Below are 14,857 nucleotides of genomic sequence, written 5' to 3'. Positions count from 1 at the left end.
ATTTAAAGATAACTTGTCATATTCAATATTCATACGACTCACCGGAATTCCTGGTTTGCCCATTGCTCCTCTCGTGCCTTTCTTTCCCTTTGCGCCCTGAAATATAAATGTTTCTAGAATTTAGGCAATCGACTTCACAGAACAAACGAGTCCGACCTTCTATACAGGCTGTAGATGCAGGTTGAGACAAAAGTAGGGGAGACTCATTTTTGGGACCAGCCCCTCCCTGGCTGTTTTACCACTGCCTGTCCCTGTCAAACAAAGCAGCCAGGGAGGGGCTGGTCACAGAAATGAGCAGAGCTTGGGGGCAACAAGAGCATTGTTGATGCCCTCATTGCACCAAAGGCCTAATTTGAATATTAATAAAAGTATCAGAACTCGGGAAGGGAGCCTCAGATCAACAAAAGTAAAACAGCATTTTAAATCAGGTGAACCGCGGCTAAACGTCTGTGCAGACAGCTGTCGCTGGTGACAGATTTCCCTTAACGGATCAGGTTTCAAATGAAATGAAGGAAATCTCAAATAATGAATGTAAATACTTACTGCTAATCCTCGCTCCCCTTTTTGTCCTTGATCCCCTCTTTCACCCGCTTCCCCCTGAAATAAAAGTCAAAACGTAACCATAAAATAGTGTAACAGGGTAATCAGAGGTCGCACTACGTTTTTTGCAGAAGAGTAAAAATACTCCTCTGACCATTTTTGAAGGGTATTTTTACCCGAGGAGGAGTACGAAAGTTGCGGTAATTCAAATACATAATACGTAGCCTGCACTTGTTCAAATCTGCATTTGAAATTCTGTCGAAAAAACTGACAAAAAATCCTTTTATGCAGAACTTTTGTGTCCGGTTGAAAGACAGGATCCCGAACGGAAACTGAACGGATTCCATCAAAGTCGGTGGAGTCTGTTCAGCTTCTTCCCTGTGGGGTGACAGGAGGAGGAGGGAGCAGGGTCACTAGTGGGGTGACAGGGGGATGGGGGAGCAGGGTCACTAGTGGGGTGACAGGGGGATGGGGGAGCAGGGTCACTAGTGGCATGATAGGAGGAAGGGGGAGCAGGGTCACTAGTGGGGTGACAGGGGGATGGGGGAGCAGGGTCACTAGTGGGGTGACAGGGGGATGGGGGAGCAGGGTCACTAGTGGCATGATAGGAGGAAGGGGGAGCAGGGTCACTAGTGGGGTGACAGGGGGATGGGGGAGCAGGGTCACTAGTGGGGTGACAGAAGGAGGGGGAAGCAGGGACACTAGTGGCGTGATAGGAGGAGGGATCAGGGGGGAGCAGGGTCACTAGTGGGGTGACAGGAGGAGGGGGGAGCAGGGTCACTAGTGGCTTGATAGGAGGAGGAGGGATCAGGGGGGAGCAGGGTCACTAGTGGGGTGACAGGAGGAGGGGGGAGCAGGGACACTAGTGGCGTGATAGGAGGAGGGATCAGGGGGGAGCAGGGTCACTAGTGGGGTGACAGGAGGAGGGGGGAGCAGGGTCACTAGTGGCTTGATAGGAGGAGGAGGGATCAGGGGGGAGCAGGGTCACTAGTGGGGTGACAGGAGGAGGGGGGAGCAGGGTCACTAGTGGCTTGATAGGAGGAGGGATCAGGGGGGAGCAGGGTCACTAGTGGGGTGACAGGAGGAGGGGGGAGCAGGGTCACTAGTGGGGTGACAGGAGGAGGGGGGAGCAGGGTCACTAGTGGGGTGACAGGAGGAGGGGGGAGCAGGGTCACCGGGGACCAGTCACATGAGTCCGCGGCTCCTTACCTCTCCCTCGTCCTCGGGCAGCGCGCCCCGCTCTCCTTACTACAGCCACCCCGGGAGCCGGCCTCTCCTCCTTCCAGCTCCCGCCGGCTTCCACTGCTGTAGGACCTGTATAGCTCCGCCGCGCGCCTATACCAACCAATAACAAAGCTAGTCCTTGCTGTAAGGAGCTTTGCTATTGGCTATTTCAGGCACAGGCTATTTCACTGCACTGAGCTACTATCGGTACGCCTTAGACTTTTTTCAGAGAGTAAAACAGCCTGAACAGGCGTCTATGACGCTTGTACAGGCGTTAGTGCGACCTCCGAGTGTAATAGTGTATTCCTCAGAGAAATCTTTGCAAATTATGTGCCAGATAATACATAATAATTTGTGTTTTCTCTTAGTTTCTTGTATTCTTTCCTTGTTGTAATGGAAATCCCCTTCCAATGCATTATTCACCTGATTCCATCAAAACCACTGGACAAAAAAAAAAAATCCCACATGCATTTCCCCAAACGGAAGCTGAATGGACACCATTAGAGACGGGCGAGGTATTGTAAAATTCGATTCGGCTGCTTTACCGGATTATACAAAGAGTATTTCTTCTCTTACTGTGCATATGATGATAACACGCTGCATGTGACACACTTGATATCATGAGCATCTTTTCATACTAACTCGTCACCACAGTGGACTTCAGATTTCTATAGGCCCTCCTTGAACCCATCCTCTAAACCAGGCATCCTCAAACTGCGGCCCTCCAGCTGTTGTAAAACTACAACTCCCACAATGCCCTGCTGTAGGCTGATACCTGTAGGCTGTCTGGGAGTTGTAGTTTTGCAACAGCTGGAGGGCCGCAGTTTGAGGATGCCTGCTCTAAACAAATGTTAAAATCACCTTTTGTTCCGTACAAGGCACGTCCACGTCATTGTGAGGGTCCCAATTCAGAACCCCCTTCCCCACCTTCTATAAGCCAGATGTGAGAGCCTGTCCATGCATTTCATGGTCAGCCATTGATCTGCGTGGCGGGCACGTGATGTCACGTCTGGCTAGATAGACCCTTTAATGACCAGTGAAAATGTGTTTATAACATATTAAGCAATCAAGGAAACCTACTGGTGCTCCTTGCTGTCCGATGGCGCCTCTTGGTCCAATTACGCCAATCATACCCTATAAAATAGATCACATTATCTCACATATTATTCTTTCAGATTGTTATGATGGAACCTAAACCAAATACTAATTGCTGTAAATTTCCTAGAAAAATATGGCATCTATTGTGCAACTATAAGCCCCCGAATGCCACTCAAATATTTCATGGGACACGTATCTACCTGACATTACCTTATATCCTTCATCTCCAGGTTCACCTCTGTCTCCGCGTTCTCCGGCAGGGCCCTACGTGGAAAAATGTATTTTTAGTGTATTGTTGACCATAGACTATGAGAACATTAATTTACTAGTTAACTAATTAAAACTCTGAGCATACACATGCATATAGTAGATCATTTATGGTGACCCCAGAGTAGTGAGATCAGTACCCACAGCAATAATCAAAATACTTTCTTTCTTAAAGGGGTCCTCTCCCTTCAGCAAATGGTATTTATCATGTAGACAAAGTTAATACAAGGCACTTACTAATGTATTGTGATTCTCCATATTGCCTTCTTTGCTGGCTTGCAAAATTTTTCCATCACATTATACACTGCTCATATCCAGGGGTTATAGCCACCGCAGACAGACCTCCCTAATATGACCATCGGAGCGATTCAGCGCAGGGCAAAGGCTTTTTCAGGAGATCCGGTAACGTACCAGGCTCTCCATACTCCATGCTCAAGTCAGGGGGGCTGGAGGGGTGAAAATGGGGATAAGTCCGGGTTCAGCTCTGAACCCGGACAACCCCTTTAATCTGCGGGATTGGACCAGTGGGCTACCTTGAGCACTCATGACCCCGACATCGGTTCACTGGTTGTCCTTCCTTAGTAGGTAGTAACTGCTTACCAGGAATGGCCATTTTTCCTGATTCCAAGACATCAACATCAAGAACTGACTGTTCACTTGCTGCTTAATACATTCCTTCTCCTGGACAGATGCCATTGTCAGGAGATAATCAATGTGATTCCCTCCATGTTATTGCTGATCAGCGCATACTGTATTTTTTTGTGTCTGCACCTACAGAAAACTACACCTCATTGAACTGTATGAACAATTAACAAACCATTTCCCGGTTGTATATGTAGTGTACGGGAACTGTAATACCCGTCACTACCAAAGTGTCACTTGGTGTGCTGTCGTCCCTCCTAATTATGGGGAAGTTGTTATATGTCAGTTTTATAAAATGTCATGTAATGCAATGCTATGTGTTTCCCTGTTACTATGACACTTGCATGTACAGGCCTGCTAGGGGTGTCATTCCAGCTTCTAGTCATTAGAGGGAGCTAGGGAGCCCTAGTTTATATAAGGCCCAGTCAGGGAAGTAGAAGGCAGACGGAGTCTAGTGTCTGTAATCCACAGTTGGAGATTAGACAATGTCAGAAACCAGTCCAGGCCTGAAGCCTGCTGTCCAGGAGAAGATTCCCATATGCAGAAACAGGAATATCTTAGCTAAAGAGCCTGAGGAAGCTGAGAGGGGCAGAGGCAAAGATCAGGAAAGCAAGAGGTACTTTTATAAAGCTACAACCAAGGATATAAAGCCAGAACTAGGTTATTGGGCCTTGGTGAAGAATTGTTATATTCCAGGATCAGACAGAAATAGAGTGCAAGCTCCTGTACTGCAAGTCCTGTGTTCAACACTCTGTAATCACCTTGCTAAATCTGTAATTGCCTGCATCAACCGTATTGCAAAATCGACTGTATGCCAAGGAACTGCGATTCCAATATTGTCTCTGCATGAAAACTACTAAAGTTGGAGTTCTGTTTTAATACCACGTGTTCCTCAATTTATTCCTGCTATCCGCAAACGGCGTGCCACCATTTAATTGGCACTGGCGTCACGAACAATTTCTACCATCACCTGCCTATGCAGAGAGTCAGCCGTCTCAGGTTAGTGTCATTGCACTACTACACCCAGAAACTCTATTACACACAACTTGAGTACGCTGCATATACAGCTGTATGTATTCTTCTAATATATAAGATTTGCACAATAAGCATTAAGAATGGATAACGATGGCCCCTATGTCAATGAGAGCTGCATGAAGCAATTGTGAATATCATATTGAACATGGATTTCATCAAAGAGTCTAATCATAACCAAATATACAACTACACGGTGAATATGTACAGTACTTGTTTTATAGGCCTAAGAGAAGATGATATATCTCCTAAAACAAAAATGCTTTAGGGAAAAACCTACTGGTTCACCTGGGGATCCCTGTGGTCCAATTACAGTATTGTCTTCTCCAGGATAGCCCTGCAATACAAAGATATGCTTTTCAATAAGATTTATTTATTTATTATTAGTATTATGATGTATTATTTTATTTATACATTATTTCTTATTTGTATTATTTATTTAAAAAAAATATTCCAAAATAACTAACACTGCAACAATCTCTAGGTTTATTCAAAAATGAATTTCCCAGGTTGTCTGTTACATTTCTCAGTATCCCTCCATATTGTTTTAACCCGCATAATTCGTGGGAACCAGGAGTTCCCCAAAATAATCCTCCTCTAGTGTTACCAGTTAGGCCCCTTTCACACGGGCGAGTATTCCGCGCGGATGCGATGCGTGAGTTGAACGCATTGCACCCGCACTGAATCCTGACCCATTCATTTCTATGGGGCTGTGCACACGAGAGGTGATTTTCACGCATCACTTGTGCGTTGCGTGAAAATCGCAGCATGCTCCTCTTTGTGCGTTTTTCACGTAACGCAGGCCCCATAGAAATGAATGGGGTTGCGTGAAAATCGCAAGCATCCGCAAGCAAGTGCGGATGCGGTGCGATTTTCACGCACGGTTGCTAGGAGACGATCGGGATGGAGACCCGATCATTATTATTTCCCCTTATAACATGGTTATAAGGGAAAATAATAGCATTCTGAATACAGAATGCATAGTAAAATAGCGCTGGAGGGGTTAAATAATAAAAAAAAAAGTTTAACTCACCTTAGTCCACTTGATCGTGTTGCCGGCATCTCCTTCTGTCTCCTTCTTTGCTGATTGTAGGAACAGGACCTGTGGTGACGTCACTCCGGTCATCACATGATCCATCACATGATTTTTTACCATGGTGATGGATCATGTGATGGATCATGTGATGACAGGAGTGACGTCACCACAGGTCCTGTTCCTACAATCAGCAAAGAAGGAGACAGAAGGAGATGCCGGCTGCACGATCAAGTGGACTAAGGTGAGTTAAATTTTTTTTTATTTTTATTTAACCCCTCCAGCGCTATTTTACTATGCATTCTGTATTCAGAATGCTATTATTTTCCCTTATAACCATGTTATAAGGGAAAATAATACAATCTACAGAACACCGATCCCAAGCCCGAACTTCTATGAAGAAGTTCGGGTTTAGGTACCAAACATGCGCGATTTTTCTCACGCGAGTGCAAAACGCATTACAATGTTTTGCACTCGCGTGGAAAAATCGTGCGTGTTCCCGCAACGCACCCGCACATTTTCCCGCAACGCCCGTGTGAAAGAGGCCTTAGTGTTACCTCTACACAGTCTGACAGTGCCCAGTTATTACTGGCAGTATTACCCTGTGCAGCGACACACACTTTGACAAGGGAAATGGTAACACTCGGTTGTCAATATATTCATGCATTTCTAGGAGGAATAACAGAATCTTCACACAAGTTGTTATTTCATGGAAAATAAAAGTATTTACTAAGACATAACTGGAGAGGTGATGGGTCTTCTATATTATTACAGGATGCACAGTTAGGCCTCTTTCACACGAGCGTGTCCGGATTAGGTCCGGATGCGTCCCGGTGCATTACGGCAAACCCGCGCGAGTAGGTACGCAACTGCAGTCAGTTTTGACTGCAATTGCGTTCCGTTGTTCAGTTTTTATCGCGCGGGTGCAATGCGTTTTGCACACACGTGATAAAAAACTGAATGTGGTACCCAGACCCGAACTTCTTCACTGAAGTTCAGGTTTGGGTTCAAGGTTGTGTAGATTGTATTATTTCCCCTTATACCATGGTTATAAGGGAAAATAATATCATTCTGAATACAGACTGCATAGTACAATAGGGCTGGAGGGGTTAAAAAATAAATAAATAATAATTTAGCTCACCTTAATCCACTTGTTCGCGCAGCCGGCATCTCTTCTGTCTTCATCTGTGAGGAAAAGGACCTTTGATGACGTCACCATGGTGATGGATCATGTGAATGACCATGTGATGAGCGTAGTGACGTCATCAAAGGTCCTTTTCCTCACAGATGAAGACAGAAGAGATGCCGGCTGCGCGAACAAGTGGATTAAGGTGAGTTCAATTATTTATTTATTTTTTTAACCCCTCCAGCTCTATTGTACTATGCATTCTGTATTCAGAATGCTATTATTTTCCCTTATAACCATGTTATAAGGGAAAATAATAATGATCGGGTCCCCATCCTGATCGTCACCTAGCAACCGTGCGTGAAAATCGCACCGCATCCGCACTTGCTTGCGGATGCTTGCGATTTTCACGCAGCTTCATTCACTTCTATGGGGCCTGCGTAGCGTGAAAAACGCAGAATATAGAACATGCTGCGATTTTCATGCAACGCATAAGTGATGCGTGAAAAATCACCGCTCATGTGCACAGCCCCATAGAAATGAATGGGTCCGGATTCAGTGCGGGTGCAATGCGTTCACCTCACGCATTGCACCTGCGCGGAATACTCGCCCGTGTGAAAGGGGCCTTAATGTGCAGTACAGTGGCTCTGTGGTTAGCACTGGGGTCCTGGGTTTGAATCCGACCAGGGACAACATCTGCATGGAGTCTGTTTCTCTCCATGTTTGTGTGGGTTTCCTCCACACTCCAAAAATATACAAACAGGCAAATTGTCTTCCTACAAAATTGACCCTATTGTGCATTGGGGTTGGGATCGAGTGCCTATATGGCAGCCACTGATATCCCAGGGAGTTGCCCCAGCCACACAACTATCCCTGCGAATGTTTGTCCCTCAGTTGTGCCTCATGTTGATCCATTGAGGAGAATAGCTAAAATCCCAGAATGGCCACTGGTTTTTAGCATTTCAACAGGGAAGAATGGCAGAATCTTTTCTTATCCGATCAGATGTGCCACGTCAAGCTGTGTGTGCAGTTAAGTGTTAACCTCTTAGCGAAGCCCACTAGGCCACTTGTCCACCAGGACCAATACAATTGACCATGGATCACCAACATTTTGAGAATTCTGTAATATCTATTAGAACATCTGTAGGACCCTAACTGAAACACTATTTTGCCCTACGTTGGGTGAATGATGTCTTATGGATACGTTTCATGCATATGCTAGGGGTTTTCCTGGAATATATGTCAAACATACACTGCAAAAGTGTGAATGCCGCCTGACACGTGTAGCCCGGAGCCCAAGGTTCAATAACTATCACTTGCCATGATTACTGTTACTCATGTTAAGTGCTAAGAGCCCAAACTTCCCATGGCCTCTAAAATGATATAACTTTATTACCTTCTCTCCTTTAGGTCCAGGAGGCCCGGGGTGTCCTGTTGGCCCTTGATGGCCCTGAACAGAAATATATAAGCAACATGTGAACATTACATTTACATATATCTGCTATGAGAGATCCGAACAGAAAAACCCAACAGAGTTTGTAATATCTTTTCATAACTATTTCCAGACTAACAAAACATTGACTCCCGTGCAAAAACGGGTAAATCCCTATCCAGAGGATAGGTTATGAATATTAATTACCGGTAATTAACCCGGTGAAGAGGCCGTGGCGCTCCTTGAGTGCTTAGGCCTCTTCCTAGGCCAGCAACGCCATGTTTATTGGTCACGTGGCCTAGGCACAGATCAGTCCCATTCAAGTGAATAGGGCTGAGCTGCAATACCAAGCGCAACCACTATACAATGGACAGCGCTGTGCCTGGTAAGCTGTGAGGGGGTCACAGTGTTCACCAAAGCTCAAGTGAGCGCCTCAGCTTCCTCCAACAGCTGATCAGCAGGAGCGCCGGGATATTGATGAGCTATTCTCAGGATAAAACATCAATATAAAAATCCTGGAAAATCCCTTTAATAATACGAAATGAATACAACAGCCAATCTAAAAAAAAAAAAAGAAGCCAAGTACCAATAAGTCTATGGTTAAAGCCCACATAAAAATATCATCCAGTTGTATTTTTGCTTGTAAATCTTGGTTATGAAGAAATCATTATGGTACTGGGCAGACTGACTTCTGTGACGGGTCATTGCAATATCTGACATTACATTTCTTCTGTTGTTTCCATTTGGCTTGCAGAAAGCAAATGTCGGAAGTTTAAATATCAACATTGAATACAAAATGGCAGAAATTTTCAGCAAGATGTCAACATGACAAAACGTGTTGTGTGAATCATCGGGTTGACACAAACAAAGGCTGCAAAGCTGAACGATCCAAACTAAAAATAGCAAAACAAGCAAACATAATAATCTAACAAGAATAGCAATTAGCCTAATAATTACAGAAGTAAGATGCCCCGCGTCCCTATTGCTTTTGCAGAGTAGGAGCATTTACTTGCTGGTTGCTTCAGCCAAAAGTTCAGTAAAACTGCCTGTGAAGAAGCTCCATCGCTGGATGTAACCGAATGTTTAGCTGGAAGCCATACTACAATTCATGGAACGGCATCTTCTGTTCCTACTAGGGGCATCCTGAGCAACCTCGTCGGACCCTTTTTCTACCAATTAGCTAATATAGCATAAACCATTGCTCAGTGTCCCTTAAAAGTCAATTGCTTTAAATGGACACCAACGGTCTCCTAGAGGCTAGTTTCTCAACCTGTGGTACGTGCACCCCTAAGGGCACAGATCTAGCTAGAGCGTGTGGTGCTCCTGGGCTTTGCATCTGTCACAGGTGTCTTCCTAGTCCACTGTTTAATCGTCCATGTTGGAGGCTGGATTGATGGGGGCCACTGTTTCAGGTCAACTCATTGCAAGATGGCAGTTTTATGGGGACAATATGATGGAGATGCTCGATTATAGGGGTTCTGTCTAAGGTCATTTCTTTTACGGACACGGTCATAAGCTGGGTCTGTTATGGGGGCACTCCAAGTATAAAGTAAGGCTCCAACCAGCTAATAACGAAAACCAGTGCAATATAATATGATAGCAGTTGAGCCTTGGAGGTACTTGTGACACCCTTGATTTAGCTTTTAATTCTAATTAATAGCAGGGGGTCCTACGTGGAGACCCTTCCCCCACATTTATCACCTTAAAGGGGTGATAGGTCATTATATGACTGGTGTGGGTCCGACTTGGCAACCCCAACAATCAGCTGTTTGAAGAAGCCCCGGTGAGCCCTGCCTTCGTCTCACAGCCTATCAAGCACAGCGCCATACATTGTATAGTGGCTGTGTTTGGTATTGTAGCTCAGGCCCATTCACTTCAATGGGACTGAGAAGGCCGCAACGCTCTTCCAACAGATGAATGGGAAGTGTGTGTGTGTAAGTTGGACCCCGCTGATCAGATATTGATAACCTAGGCCATTAATATTAAACTCGGAAAAACTCTTTTAATAAAGCAGATAAGCCCTTTTTGTTATCCTGTACATGGATAATGTTATTATATTATTACAAAAAGTAAAATAAAAAAATTAAAATATTAAAACAAGACAGAAAGAAAAATGGATGAACTTCATACCCCATATCCTGGTATTCCAGCCTCTCCGTCTGGCCCCATTGCTCCTAAATGCCCCTGTCCAAACACAAGGAAATAACAATCACGTATGGCACAATGCTTCCTGCTCTCTTGTGTTCTTGATAATTAAGCATCTTATTATCAAAGGCTTTTTTTTATTTATTCCACTTGAAGTAAATAAGACATGGTCCTGCGTGACTCTGTAGCGAGATAGGAACCACTTTCATAGTTATGCCCCCTGGAATTATAAGGAAGAATGTCTTCTCTGGCTCTCATGATAATTACCGTCCTTTGATCTGAGCACAGAGTTTATTTTGCAGATACAAACAAACACAGACGCTTCTATGTTGCTTTCAATTCTGTGTTGTTCTGTTACATCTGATTACACTAAAATTAATTCCTTCCACATTCGAAAATACCCACCAGTGGTCCTCTTGTACCCCGTGATCCTTTCGGTCCTGCTTCCCCTGATATTCCTCTGTCACCCACACTTCCAGTCTCTCCAACCGGCCCCATCTGACCTTTGTCTCCCTGCAGAGGACAGTATCAAAATGGCAGAATTAAATTCTTACAGAAAATAAATATCGCCATATGTAAATTTAATAAGACAAGAAGAGAGACCATAGAATGAATACAGAAAAAAAGGGTGCAGTGTTGCATGGCGGCTGTTATTGCTGTAGGGCCTGTCCTGTTGGGTGGTGTGCCACTGAGCCAAGGGGTCTTAGCTTGGCAGCAGGGGTGCTGTTGGACTGCTGAGCCCTCACCCCGAGGGTGCTGTGCTGCAGCTGCAGTCACTATGCTGTGCAGCTTCAATTTAGTTTAGGAACCCACTTGAAAGAGGCTGCCATGAAGTGGCAAGTGGGCTTATGCATTTTGATCAAAACGTATACAAAGACCTTTAGGTTCATGTTTGTAAATTTTCTTTGCAGCAGTAGATCACATGTATAACATGTGGTCAAGGCTTTTTTACACTTGTAAGAAATTAGACAATTTTCGGCTACAACCCATGTGACTCAGCTTTTTCTCTGAATTTAGTGACTAAATAGCCAATGTCAATCCAGTGGAGCTTCATTTTAGCTATTTAAAGGGAGTCAGTCAGCAGTTTAGACCACGCTAAACTGCAGACAGCAGTATGTAGGGGTTGAGGAGAGCAGTACAAACATATGGTATCTTTTTTAGAGAGTAGAGTGAATATGGAGTTTTATTCTGTCAGATTTTACTTCTGCAAATACCCAGGAGGCGGAGCTTTAATGTGAAGTGCACTCTGCATTGAAATGTTTTAAAGCCCCTCCCCCTGCTCTGAGGGGCAGATATAGCATCCAACCAGGAGACCAGTTCAGCTGTGACTCAGACCAGAGGGGAGGGGCCTGGCACTAGTTCAATGCAGATAGCACTACGCACTGAGGCTCTGCCTCAGGAGCATAATCTTGGCAGAATAAAAGTTCATATTCACACGACTCCTGTGAAAAGCTCCACAAAAGATATATTTGTACTGCTCACCCCAGACCCTGCCTAGTTCTGTCAGCAAAATAGCATGGTCAAAACTCCCTTTAAAGTAGTTATTTAGGCTTTAAAAGTTCATTGCCTATATACTAAGAAAGGTTATCAATTTTCAATTGGCGGGGATCAGAGAAAGCCCCACTGGGGTCATCTTTACCATACTGTTTGTAGAGGCTACTGTACAACACCCTGCACTGCTGCTAATCAAGATATAGCTTTTGGCAGCATGAACCAATATCCCGGCTCATGTAAACAATGAAGAGGCTGGAGTGCAGGACTTGGACCCCCACTAATCGAATATTGATGGCCTACCCTTAAAGGATAGTCAATCAATTGCAACAGCATGGATAACCTCTTTAAGATACAACATACTAAAATCTGTATTTCAAATGGAAAACAGGGATATTGGAGTGCGGAAGTGTGATGTCAGAGTGATCTTAATAACTAAGGACTTTCACAGAGGGGGCTTCTCACCTTTTTGCCAGGACGACCCCTTTGGCCTGGAGCTCCTTGTTTCCCTTCTGGTCCCTGTTTGTTAATAAAGCAATCACTATTGACTATGGTACAGCTCAATATATTATCACATGTTATCAATAATCAAATACAGATATAGTTTTATATACCTATAAAAATTAAGTTGTGATTATTTGCTGTTGGTTTTCCTTTGTTAATTTGGATAAATATACTGTGGACTGCAGGAAGAGTATCTTCCTTTTATTGTTTTTTAAAATAAGAATTGCTCCTTTACAAGCAGGACATGAGAGAATCAACAACTAGCACAGATTCCCTGCCTTTGTCCTGCAAAACAGTCAGCAGAATGGCCACTGATGTGTATAGTAGTATGTGTTCTGCATATGAACCAAAATAACGCAAGAATTCTGCTAAATGCCTAGAGGAAAAATCCTAGGGAATTGGCCTCACTGCCTTATTACTGGAACCCTTGGGGGTTTGCAAATAAGTGATTCTATTAATAAGTATACAATATATCAAGGAAATGCTACTTAAGGATCCCTGACCTAAAACTGTATAATATTTTTTTTTGCAAAAGATTAACCTATACTTTAAAGTGAATTTCCACCTTGACCAGGTCCAACATTCACAATATATCTTTACAGTGGTCAGAGTTCTGTTTTCTGTGACATAGAATTAAAACTTTTTTCAGCCACCACAAGGGGGAGCTAACCACATACGTTTTTTTTATTTTATTTGAGTTCAGTGTATAAACAGTATGCGGTAAGCTCTCATGCTCCCTCTAGTGGTGGCTGGCAGGCAGCCATAATTTTAGGTCACGGCTACACACAGCAACTTGTGGGTGCAAGACATGAAGATGGCAAAAGTTGCGCTGCCAGTAATACCAAATGATAGTGAATGTGGTTTAGATTTCTGCCGACTATCATGACACAGTCGTGGCAAGTTGTGGATTGTAACACAACCACATTCACTATCATTAGGTTACAATTAAGTCACTGTGTAAAAAAAACGAATGGGTGGACATTCACTTTACAAACAGTGAGGCGGTCACTGAATACACCAAAAAGACCAAGGTTGTATGGTTTGGATACCCAAATATAGGAAACATACCGGTAATCCGACTCTGCCAGGTTCTCCAACAGATCCCTGGATGCCAGGTATTCCTTCATCTCCCTTTTCTCCATTCTCGCCTTGAAGGCCGGGATCACCAAGTTCCCCCTTCAAAATAACATAAAAGTTGGAGCCTCTGATACCATTTTAATTAGCCAGACAACATGCGTCCATTGGGTGGTCATTCTTCTAGCAAGAACAGCAAATCATAGGGGTCCCACCACAGTAACCCCAGTGGAGAATCCATGGCCTGAAACGTAGTTGTTACCTTTGGGCCGTCTTTTCCTTGAACACCTTCTTCTCCTGGAGGACCTGGTTCTCCCTGTTCCATAAAAAAAAAAGAAGAAAGAAAAAAGTTCGATCACCAACCTACTGATGTCAAAGTCATATAGAAAGGCAGAGGCAAATTTATATTGCTGTCATTTCTAAGATTATATGAACCTGTTGTTAACAGACTTAAAGACAAGCTTAGCCAGAGAATTGCTCCTTGGCACGCAAAGGGCACCCCCACCAAGGAGCTGGCAGTTGACAGCCAGACTCCTTGAATCCACTGCCAGCAGTTCACCACCGTACTGCCACATAGCGGCTCTGCTTGTGGTAAGAATGGCTGAAGCTTGCAGACAGTCTGCCAAAATTGACATTGCATCTCCTGCAAGGGACATCACTGAGGTGGTGTTTACTCTTGTAGAAGCCTGGGAACCGGCAGGCGAGTACCCAGGAGTAAATGTTCGGCAATGCAAATGGTAGACAAAAGGTGGTTACGGTAGTCAGAGCACAGCCAGTCTCATCCAGCACAGCTAGGCAAAAAATTGGATTCCAGACCATGGCTTGCAGGCCCATCATGCCATTATCAAATTTCAAACCACAATGAACTTACCCGTATGCCTTGCTCCCCTGGTGCCCCCATGTTACCGATATTTCCGATGTCTCCCTGCAGTCAGTAAAAATCAATCAACAATGTTTTTACACAATCTGTCAGATTAATGTAGTAGGGTATAAAATGGTGACATTTGAGGAAGAAAGTGATTCTTAGAGAATTTGTTGTATGAGAGACATCAAACCTAGAATATTCACAAAAATACCCTAGCGGTTCCTCTCTTACTCTCTTCAGTTCATTGATCTTTTTTATTACAATTAAAACTGAGAAATACTATATATAAAGAATCCCCCCCCCCCCCCCCCCTCCCGCTCTGTCTGCAGTAGCCTCTGTGCCTCTTTTGATAAACTTGATGCAAGTCTTCCCCATACTGGTTAG

The 14,857-nt window shown here is 44.2% G+C and overlaps 1 protein-coding gene across 1 annotated transcript in view; it reads right to left on the bottom strand.

The window, feature by feature from the left end:
• Positions 1–14,857, bottom strand: part of COL24A1 (collagen type XXIV alpha 1 chain) — a 241,707-nt gene that overhangs the window by 35,816 nt on the left and 191,034 nt on the right. The window contains exons 35-46 of the mRNA XM_040407488.1: positions 14,480–14,533; positions 13,871–13,924; positions 13,603–13,710; positions 12,496–12,549; positions 10,945–11,052; positions 10,525–10,578; positions 8,359–8,412; positions 5,084–5,140; positions 3,073–3,126; positions 2,845–2,898; positions 544–597; positions 43–96 (exon numbers count right to left, since the gene is read on the bottom strand). Of these exons, the coding sequence (XP_040263422.1) occupies positions 43–96; positions 544–597; positions 2,845–2,898; positions 3,073–3,126; positions 5,084–5,140; positions 8,359–8,412; positions 10,525–10,578; positions 10,945–11,052; positions 12,496–12,549; positions 13,603–13,710; positions 13,871–13,924; positions 14,480–14,533 (759 nt within the window). The remainder of the gene's footprint in view (positions 1–42; positions 97–543; positions 598–2,844; positions 2,899–3,072; positions 3,127–5,083; positions 5,141–8,358; positions 8,413–10,524; positions 10,579–10,944; positions 11,053–12,495; positions 12,550–13,602; positions 13,711–13,870; positions 13,925–14,479; positions 14,534–14,857) is intronic.

Source organism: Bufo bufo, chromosome 9 (assembly GCF_905171765.1).
Source record: "Bufo bufo chromosome 9, aBufBuf1.1, whole genome shotgun sequence".
In the NCBI taxonomy this organism is placed as follows: domain Eukaryota; kingdom Metazoa; phylum Chordata; class Amphibia; order Anura; family Bufonidae; genus Bufo; species Bufo bufo.
Note: the sequence above shows the minus strand (reverse complement) of the source record. Positions and strands in the feature narration are given on the sequence as shown.